This window comes from Apaloderma vittatum, unplaced genomic scaffold (assembly GCF_000703405.1).
Source record: "Apaloderma vittatum isolate BGI_N311 unplaced genomic scaffold, ASM70340v1 scaffold42670, whole genome shotgun sequence".
Lineage (NCBI taxonomy): Eukaryota > Metazoa > Chordata > Aves > Trogoniformes > Trogonidae > Apaloderma > Apaloderma vittatum.
In genome coordinates this window covers 5,107-15,616 of record NW_009693655.1, presented here as the reverse complement: position 1 = coordinate 15,616, position 10,510 = coordinate 5,107, and the positions used below count along the sequence as shown (strand labels likewise).

General features: G+C 40.6%; 1 protein-coding gene across 1 annotated transcript; it reads left to right on the top strand.

Annotated features, from left to right (window-relative positions):
* Positions 1-1,866: 1,866 nt before the first annotated feature.
* Positions 1,867-6,951, top strand: E2F6 (E2F transcription factor 6). Its single transcript, XM_009879477.1, has 5 exons — positions 1,867-1,912; positions 3,741-3,957; positions 4,278-4,436; positions 5,397-5,511; positions 6,706-6,951. Exons 1-5 carry the CDS (start codon positions 1,870-1,872, stop codon positions 6,949-6,951), a joined length of 780 nt encoding a protein of 259 aa, XP_009877779.1. The 5' UTR covers positions 1,867-1,869.
* The last annotated feature ends 3,559 nt before the right edge of the window (positions 6,952-10,510 follow it).

The following is a 10,510-nucleotide window of genomic DNA, read 5'->3' as shown; positions in this document are numbered from 1 at the left end:
AAGAGCGGACACAGATAAGGCTAAAGGAGTGGGACTTCTTGCATGGATCTTCAGAACTGATGTTGCCTAGGCTTTTTGTCTAAGAGATAGGATTCAAAGAGAGGAACAATCGGCAATGGAGAAGTGTCAAGTTAGGAATCTTGAGAAATATCAAACCAAACAAATCTATAGGACCCACTTGGGGTACATCCTGAGAGCTGGCTGATGTCATCGTGAGGTTGCTCTCATGATCTTTGAGAGGCTGTGGAGGTCAGCTACAGCTTAGTCAGCCTCACTTCAGTCCCTTGGAAAAACATGAAACAAGTTCTCTGGGAAGGTATTTCTAGACTTGTGAAGAAGGTGATGGGGAATAGCGAACATGACTCTGCTTGGATTCTTACAACCTCTGGTGATGGAATGACTAGATCTGTAGATCCAAAGCCTTGGATGTCATCTACATTACCTTTATTAGGACTTCTGAAAGAGTATCCTGCGGCATTCTCCTCTTGGAGTTTGGATGTTGCAGAGTGTAAACTACTAGATGAGTGAAAAAACCCTGGCTGGATCATTGGGCTCAAAGAGGAGTGGTTAGTGGTTCATACTTGACCTGAAAGTGAGTTATGGGTAGAGTTCCTCAGGATTCTATCCTGGCCCTTGTCCCCTTCATCGATGGAGGATGTGAGATGCACCCTCATGATGTTTCTGGGTGGGGAAGGTGCCATAGACAGCCAGGCATGGCCTGGAGGAATGGGTCATCAGACACCTCATAAACTTCAGCCACGGAAGCTAAAAATTCAAGTGTGAAGTCGTGCAACTGTACCCTGCAGTGGTACAGCTGGTGGGCTCCCTGCTGAAAGGACCTGGGTGTCCTGGTGGAGAGCAGTCTAAACGTGCGCTCAGCACTGTGCCCTGGCATTGAGGCATGTGGGGCTGTATTAGCAGGAGCATAGCCAGCAGATTGAGAGAAGTGATTCTTCTTCTCTACTTGGAATGTATTAGGCTTCTTGCAAGGAAGTTAACAAGAAGCATCATTAACAAGAAGCTGATGCCAGGGCATCCACAGCCATGCGTGATAGGAGGCTGAAAGGAAATAGCCATAAATTGAAGTGAAAGAAGCAAGAAAGTTGTAGCTTGATATAAAGTGAAACTTTTTCACTGTGAGGATGAGCAAGCAGTAGAATGGGATGCCTAGAGAGGTGTAGCCTCCATCCCTTGAAATTTTCGAGACTCAATTGGTTAAGCCTTGAGAAAGCTGCTCTGATCTAATGGCGATTCCTGTTTGGAGTTGGAGGTTGGACCAGAGACCTTCTTAGGTCTCTTCCAACTGAAATGAGTCTGAATTTGAAAATACTCCTTATGTTAAATTAAGGTGAGGGTTGGAATGGAGTGCCTACTGAGGCTCATCATGTCAGATTTTCTGACCAGAGCAGACTCTGCTGCTGATCTTGTATTGTAATATATAGTTATATTGCTGTATAATAGCAGTGTATCTTCTGTACATGAGCTGTTACGTGGAATAGCTGAAGCTTTTATTTCTAGAGTTTACATGGATATCGGTTTGTGTTGTGACCATTGCATGAGCATTAGGGAGTTCAGTGATGTTTCCTGCTTTCCAGGATGGAGATGTGCTGAGATTAAGGGTTGAAAATTCTGACTGGAGTTACTGAGCATGTATCCCTTCCATGTAGTGACACTCTTTCACAGTAATATGTGTTAAGTTGTCAGTGCTCTGATGGCTGTAGCATCTAGAGTTGATTTAGGGATTTCCTCTGGAGAAACTTCCTATGTAGATCGCATTTTATCATAGAATGGCTTAGGTTGGAAGGGATGATCTCTAATCATCGTTGTATGTCAGTTATGTTTTGTTGTGTTCTTTTTCCCCAGCCACCAATGATCAACTTGAATGTGGACAATGATAGACCAATTGTGAAAAGTAAGTTGTCTTGTTCTGTGTGTGAAGGTTATTCTTGAAGTATTTTGTACTTTTTTATAATGCTGAGTACAATGCTGTAAACAAACAAGAAATTGTTATGTATCTAATATAGGCAGAGCAGGAGGAATGCTGCAGACTAGATGAATTAACAGGTATGAAGCAACACATTCTTCATAGGTTTTCCTCTTTATATCTGCTGCAAGTATACCTTCCTATTGCTATAAAGAAAATCAGGTATGGGAAAAGTGAGTAAGAGAAAACTGGAACATCGTGCCACAAGCGTTGGTTTTCAACTGATATTAACAAATGTAAATAGAAGTTTGAGTGAATACGCATTGGGTTTTTGTTTGTTCTTGCAAATTGAATAGTCTTCCATATCTCACAGTAGCACAGTCCAAAACTGAGCTGTTGATCCTGCCACTTCATATTAAATAGTCCACAAGTTGTAGCTGTGGAGGGGGTGTGATACAGTGTAAGTGCATGTCTCATTCATCCTGGGAGAAATATTCGGGTTTGAAATAGAATGTTTCCTAGGAGAGTTCCTTAGGAAGACAGTTTCTTCCTCTTCTCCCTTTCTCCCTGGTTTGCTTTGCAGGAGGAAAGACAAGCAAGAGCAGGAGTTGAGAGTTTTTCATTGACTCTAGCATCAGATCATAGAGGTGTTGGAAGGGACCTTTAGAGATCTTCTAGTGCAACACCCCTGCCAGAGCAGGATCCCCTGGGGCAGCCACACAGGAACGTGTCCAGGCGGGTTTTGAACGTCTCCAGAGAAGGAGGCTCCACAACCTCTCTGAGCAGCCTGTGCCAGTGCTTCATCACACTCTCAGTAAAGAGGTTTCTCCTCATGTTGAGGTGGAACTTCCTGTGTTCTAGCTTACACTTGTTATTCCTTGTTCTATTGCTGGGCACCACTGTGAAGAGACTGGCACCTTCTTCTTGATCCCCACTCCTCAGGTATTTATACACATTCATAAGGTCCCCTCTCAGCCGTCTCTTTTCAGGACCGAACAGCCCCAGTTCTCTCAGTCTTCCTTTGTACAAGAGATGTTCAAGTCCCTTGATCATCCTCGTAGCTCTTCGTTGTACTGTCGTCAGTAGATACCTGTCTCTCTTGAATTGGGGAGCCCCAAATAACAATTTAAAATCACACAAGCTGTTCATTAATAACTTTTCTGATGTTTCTGTGAATATGCTGTTAATGGATACACACAGCACAAGGATCTATCGTAAACCTGTGGTGTCCTGGTATCTGTAGATCTTTGTTGCATAAGTAAATAATGTCATGACCAATTCTTTTGCCGTGAAGCCAACTAGTAGAACCAGAGTTTGTACGTATAGTAAGTTCTTGTACTCTAGAACAGATTTGGTCACATCCATGCTGAAACAGTCCCTGAACCATGCCTGAATGTTACTACTGGTTAATCTGTGCGAAAAAGGTGTGAGCAAACATTTTAACAGTGTCATGGAGCAAATGATAGAGCTCTCTGACAGTGCCCTAACACTACGTATAGTTAACCAAGGGTTTCACTGGTACTCGTTCGGTAGTCTGAGCTCATGTCCTACAGAACATACAGTTGCACAGCTATTAATATCTGTACTAGAGTCTGAAGTCATGAACATTGAAAGCGTGAGAGTGCATGCTTGCTGTTGAGATACAATTGTTGCAAACAAATGAAGGTGTGTGCAGTTAGTAGACTTAACATGATGTTGTTGCAATGCCTATTAATAGTTGCAGTGCTTTCAGACTTTTCATGGTTACTTCATTGCTGTGGGTTTTGTTTTTTTTTTAAAGAACACTTACCCTAAATATTTTATCAAAACTTTACAGGAACTCTGAAAGTCAGAAAGCCTCGATTTGATGCATCCTTGGTTTATTTGACCCGAAAATTCATGGATCTTGTCAAAACTGCTCCAGATGGTGTCCTTGATTTAAATGAAGTAGCAACAACACTTGGAGTACGAAAACGAAGAGTGTATGACATCACCAATGTGTTGGATGGAATCCACTTAATTCAGAAAAGATCTAAGAATCTTATCCAGTGGGTGTGAGTTGGCTTTGAAACTTCTAATTTCTGAAACAATAAAACTCAACATTGTTGAGTAATGTTTATAAATTTCAGAGTATTTTGAAGCATATTGAATTACTTTTAATGGATAAAAGTATTTTAAGTTCTGTATCCTCAGGCTGTCTGAATTACTTCCTCTAGTAACAAGTATGAAATGCAAAAGCACAGTAAAGTGTATTTTAGCAGAGTAAAGGATGCCAGAGATCCTTGTTGTTTTCTATTAGTATGTTTTGTGTCTAATAACAATAAACAGGCTCTTATTTAGAGATACATATTAGACAATTTTCATACCCTTCTAGAGGTTCTAGTCTTGACCCACTTGATGGAAAAGCACCAGACGAGCAAAGCCTTAAAGATGAACTTTCTGACTTGTCAGCCATGGAAGAAGCTCTGGATGAATTAATAAAGGATTGTGCTCATCAGTTATTTGAGCTAACGGATGACAAAGAAAATGCAAAATATCCTTTTAACTCTTGCATTACTTTAATATAACGTTTTGGTTGCAAGTACATAGGTATCTGGTAAGAGGTGATATACCGCAGGTATGCAGTAATATTTGATAATGAGCTTTGTAATAGAAAACTCGTACGTTATTTTGTATTAGTGTACGGTAGTTATGTACCTGCTTTGCAGTATTGTGTGCAATCCAGCCTCTTCTCAGGGGAGTGCTACTTGCAGAAGAATGGAAGCGGCCCCTTACTCTGTTCTCTGCATTGTAAAGTCGTCTCGGGGACAGGTCTTGACCTACAGGTGAGACTGAGTCGCTTAGTAAGGTGAGAAAGAAGACCCAAAACAGAGTCCCAGTGGCTTGTTGGCAAGAAGATATGAGGGTGTGTTGGTTGTGTCCTAATACTGTTCTGTCTCTTGAGAGAGGTTCCAGTGTGGTCTTGTATTTAAGACGGGTTTTGATAATAGAAAAGGGATTTCTTTTAATATCACAAACACTGGAATTTGGCTTTGGTTTACATTAAGATATTACCAGTTCCCTTTTTGAGCAGTTTTTAAGGTCTCTGCCTAAATGTGTATGATATTGGGAAAACTTTTCATTACACCTTACCTGTTCTGGTTAAGAAAATAATTCTGTAATTTTCCAGAAAATTATTTACATGCATAATTATTACAAAACAGAGGTAGTTTCTCAGTGGCAGTATTCCCTTTGCTTTGTAGGCTTATGGCATCTGTGAAAACTGTTTGCCAAATGTATTTTGTAAAATGTTTTTCTTTTCTAGAAGTAAAGAAAAGACGTTTTCCACTTGTTAGCTAATACTTAATTTTACAAAGCTAACATTAAACTTGTCTCAGCTGAACTATTTGCCACTTTTCTTAAGTTGATATTCTGCTTCAACGCATCTTAATATCATCCTCTTCACTTCTGCCCATTAGCAAATTACTTTACAGAATCCTTGACCAATGTATACACTAGCTTATGTGACTTACCAAGATATCCGTAGCATACAGGCATTTCAAGGACAGATTGTGATTGCAATCAAAGCTCCAGAGGAAACCAAATTGGAAATACCAATTCCTAAAAAAGTAAGTTTTATACATTTCTCTTTAAGGGAACAAAATCTCTCAAATCTGATTTTTGCAGCAGCAATCAGTAATTGACTTCCAGTTTCCTTGTCATGTATAATACTAGTACTTTGTTGTTCTTATGTTCCACTGAACAGTGCTGTAGGAATAATAGTCTAAGAAATGTATTTTCAGTATTTTTCAGTTTACCTAAACTATTAAACAATAAATATGTCTGAGCTGTAGTTATTTGATTTTGCTAGAGTAAGTGGAGCAGCTGTAATAAATGTTACTTATTTTCACTATCAGTTTGATAATTTGCTAGGATAATGAATCTTTCAAAGAGCTGTTAATGTTTGTGTACTAAAATCTGCAGAAATTGTAAATCCAAACAAAGCAATAAGCATGATTTAGTAACAATCTTAACAGCATGTAAATGCTGTCTTACTGCTTAATGAGTATTGGTACTATCATATTAGAGCACGAAATGCACAGTATGGTTGAACAAAAGAAAACATTTTGGCACTGCAGTCAAGATGGACTTTTCACGGAGGTGGGGGCTGTGCCCTGTCTTCCCCCCGTGGTACAGCACGTACCACGCACGCTCCTGTTCAGGTCGCACTGAGGAGCTTTGGTCTCTGCACCCAGCGACACTGTGCTGGCATCAGGGCCTGTATACTGGGAACGTACTGTTTAAGGTAGTGCTGTGAAAGAGGGGGAATACCGGAAGCAAGCTTAAGGTAACAAAGAGAACTTTAATTCTGCTGTCCTTTTGGGTGAGCATTTTTTATAATGTTAATTATGTAGTCACCAAGTTTTCCTTGCTATGTGCACAGAAGAGGTGATACTGTAGGAAAAGGAGATACAAATCTATAGAAGCAGAAGACTTAAATCCACTGCATAGATCTCCAAGTGGTTTCACTGGTAAAAGGAGCCTGGCTGTCACGCTGTGGAGACAAAAAAGACAAGATTTTAGAGGTTTCGTGAAGCAAAGAAGGCAGGACTAAGAAGCTGTATTTTGAAAATAACAGAGTATTCTCTCAGTTGCCTGTTAAGTTGGATTTGCTCTGTACCTTGCAATGTGATATCTGCTAAAGGGAAGAAGTTAAAGGAACGTGATTTAGTTTCTTTCCTATAGTATTAAAGCTGCTGTGTGCTCTGATATGTTTTCTTAATCTGTTGGCTTTAATTTATATGCAAGTCACTGTTTTACAGGATTGCATAGAAGTACACGTGAAGAGCACAAAAGGACCCATTGATGTGTATCTCTGTGAGGTGGAACAAGAGAAACCAAGTGCCAAAACTTGTGAAGATATGGATACTGTCACTTCTGAGACGGAGCCATCAGTTCCTCCTGATGGAGGTAGAGTCTTCCATTTAGTTTTTTATCCCCATGTAATTTTTTTTTTTTTTTTTAAGGGCAGTCATACTATTCTGATAAAGTTGAAAAGTATACTGTAACAAGTATAATTTTCTGGGCATAGTTGTGGGCCAAGATGTGTGGGAGCATAGGAAATGCCTGAAAGAGAAGTCTATGCTGTGGCGTTACCTCACAAGAGCAGGAGGTCAGAGAGTCAGGCACGTGCACACAGAGCAAGGCGCTCTTGTTCCTTGACCCTTTCCTTCCTCGGCTTGTTACGGGTTTCCTGTCAGAGCTGCGCTCTCTGGATGAAACAGTGTGTGTCAGTTCTCAGCTGCCTGGCTGCAGAGTCCAGCAGCTCAGCGGAAATGCTTCTCCTGAGAGTTAAGATGCTCTTTCAAACGAGAGCGTGCTGCTCTTGCTCATGACTACCCTGTCTAAGGGAGAGCAGACAGAAGAACGAATGTAGTATTTTGATCTCCTTAAACAAGATTGGCTGGAATATCATCTCTCAAGAGCCCTGATGCTGCAGGATGTTGTGGTTTAAAAATAAATGTGGCGGGAATTGCAGTAGCTCAGAACACAACAGATAAATTATTTTTGGCAGTGCTGCTTTATAGTTGAGGGGAAGAGTTGATGTTTTAATCTTAGAATTTTTTTTTTTACTTTATTTTGCTTGAAAGTATGATTCAGAATTCTATTTCCTACAATAACAGTAATGGTATTTCTTTCTTTTTTACTTTCCTTTCAAAGAGAGATCTCCAAGGGAAGAAAAATATAAACCACCTGAGATGACAGATTAACCACAACTCAAAAATCTAATACGGAATGTACAAATCTGTGTTATAGAGCTGTTCCAAAGCCGCTTGGATCTGCAAACTTACTAACCTGAAGCTTTCCAAAGTGTTTTAAATTTAAAACAGCAGTGGGTTGGTTGAGTGCTTTCACAGGGTTGCTTATCTGTCCAAGTCAAAAGACAACAGTTCCTGGAGTTGCTTTTAGGAGCTTTGTTTCACAGTTGCAAGTGATCTACAGAGCTTTGGGAAAATGGTACTTTTAGGTTATGAAATAATTTAAAATGATGGAAAACATAAGCAATTAATTGCTTCTAAAAATGAAAATCTGAAAATTATTTCTGGAGCAATCCACAGTCCTTATGAGAATGTATATAATAGTGAAATGCACTTTTCAGTTCTGAGACTGCACTACTGCTAAGCAGGACTGTCAAATATGAGTGTAACAAAGAACTGGTGTATCAGAAGCCTTCACTATAAGGAACAAGATGTAAATATCGAGAGTTTTGCCTTATACCATGTAGGTGCTGTTTGCATTGTTTGCATCCAGCTCTGCGTGAACTGTGGTATCAACACTGAAGTTAAATAACTGGGCTTTTTGTATATATCTGTACCTTGTCTAGGTAGTTACTGATGTAGATTTATTGGGATGGTTTGCATTCTGCCTTTGTACAGCAAAGAAATAAAATAAGCTTATATAAATATTAAATAGTCTAATTGATCAGTGTAATGAAATGTTGAGTTGTCTTTGGATTTCACTGGATAACTACAAACATTAAAACTGATGTGAAGATTTTAAATCTGTTACATGTGGTGTGGGCAGCTAGCAGTTAGATCTGTTTCTTGTACCATAGCAGCTTTCTGAAGAAACTTTATGATCAGTAACTACTTAACTCGGCCCCTTAGCAAATGTAGAGTCTTACATACAGCATAGCTTTAGCCTAGTACCATGAGCTCTTTGTGGCAATGTAAAATATTTAAAAACTGCATCTGTATTCACCCATCTTTATTATCTGTAAACTGAAGCTTCAGAATTTTGATAGGGGATTTTCTGAGTGAGTTAACTGTCATCATACAAATGCCATACGTAGGCTCATTTCACTCCAGTACTGAAAAGTGTACTACATAGATTTCTGTGCGGGGAAGGCTTGGTTTGTCTGGTTTTAAATTGGAACTCCCAAGTCCTTGTTTTTCCAATCACACAGTATTGACAACTATTCATCTACTCACAATTTAGAACAACAAAGCTAGTGAAGCTCTGAACATTCTTAACCAGCAGCTCTACAGCTATTTTAAACAGATACTATGAAATTAAATGCCCTGTATTTTACTAATAAATACAAATAAGATAGGGCAGTTGATACTGCCGAGATTAAATATACCTAAATACACACTGAGCAGTGTGCCCAGGTGGCCCGGAAGGCCAATGGCATCCTGGCCTGTATCAGGAACAGTGTGGCCAGCAGGAACAGGGATGTGATTCTGCCCCTGTGCTCAGCCCTGGGGAGGCCTCACCTCGAGCCCTGTGTGCAGGGCTGGGCCCCTCACTGCAAGAAAGACACTGAGGGGCTGGAGCGGGTCCAGAGGAGAGAAACGAGGCTGGGGAAGGGACTGGAGGGAAAGTCCTGTGAGGAGAGGCTGAGGGGGCGGGGAATGTTCAGCTGGAGAAGAGGAGACGCAGGGGGCACCTCATCACTCTCTACAGCTGCCTGAAGGGAGGGTGCAGTCAGGTGGGGTCGGGCTCTTCTGCCAGGCAACGAGTGACAGGACGAGAGGGCACGGCCTGAAACTGCGTCAGGGGAGGTTTAGGTTGGATCTCAGGAAACACTTCCTCATGCATAGAGTGCTCAGGCACTGGGATGCACTGCCCAGGGAAGTGGTGGAGTCACCGTCCCTGGAGGTGTTTAAGGAGAGGCTGGATGTGGCACTTAGTGCCCTGATCTGGCCCATGTGGTGGTGTTGGGTCATTGGCTGGACTTGATGATCTCAGAGGTCTTTTCCAGCCTCAGAAATTTTGTGAGAGTTAGTCCAGTTTTCTCCAAGATTCACTAGTTCTGCATAAATGTGTAGTATTGTACTATGCAAATTGGGAACTAAACCACATGCAAGATTGTGTCAGAAAGTAATCTTGACGTGTTGTGTATGTGCTACCAAGTTCCAGCTCCAGAATATAGGGCTTCAGTGTTGGATATTATTTTTCTGCATCTCTATAAAATGCAAACCACAGGCTAAGTTGTCACAATAAGAAAAAAGCAAGGTGAAAGCACATTTCGTCTTTAGATGGCAGTAAAAATGGGGAAGGTGCTCCTCCACTGAAGCTGGATGTGGAGGTTAAAATTAAGAAACCGTCTTTTCACACAAAAAGATTTCAGCGGCTGGCTTCTTTCCAGATGGCAAACTTGCTATTTGATTTTTTTACATTCTTGTTTTGGTTTTTGTGGGGAGAGACGTCTGTGCCCAAGAGCAGTATTGATCCCTCTACACTGGTTCAGCAACTTGGAATAATGTTTGCTGTGAAGCGTGTAAAAGATAGCCAGCACCAACAACTAATCCTGAATGTTATGTGTTAGGGTGGGGATTTAATTAGGTGATGATACAGTGTTTTGAGTGTGCGATACTGAACAATGTACTGTATAAGCTCAGTACACTAAATAGCTGAAAAGATTAGACTTGGACTCAAGGAAAATTCCTGAGGGATGCTGAACTTAAATACAAGTTGTCATCTCACGTAGAAAGTAAATCTGATCGGACCTTACTCTGAATTTGTATAATAACGCTTTTTTTCCTGAAATGTTATTGAGATTAAAATATATTTGTTGAGTCCATATCTGTCCATTTTCAGCATATTCGTATGTGTAAGCACTTC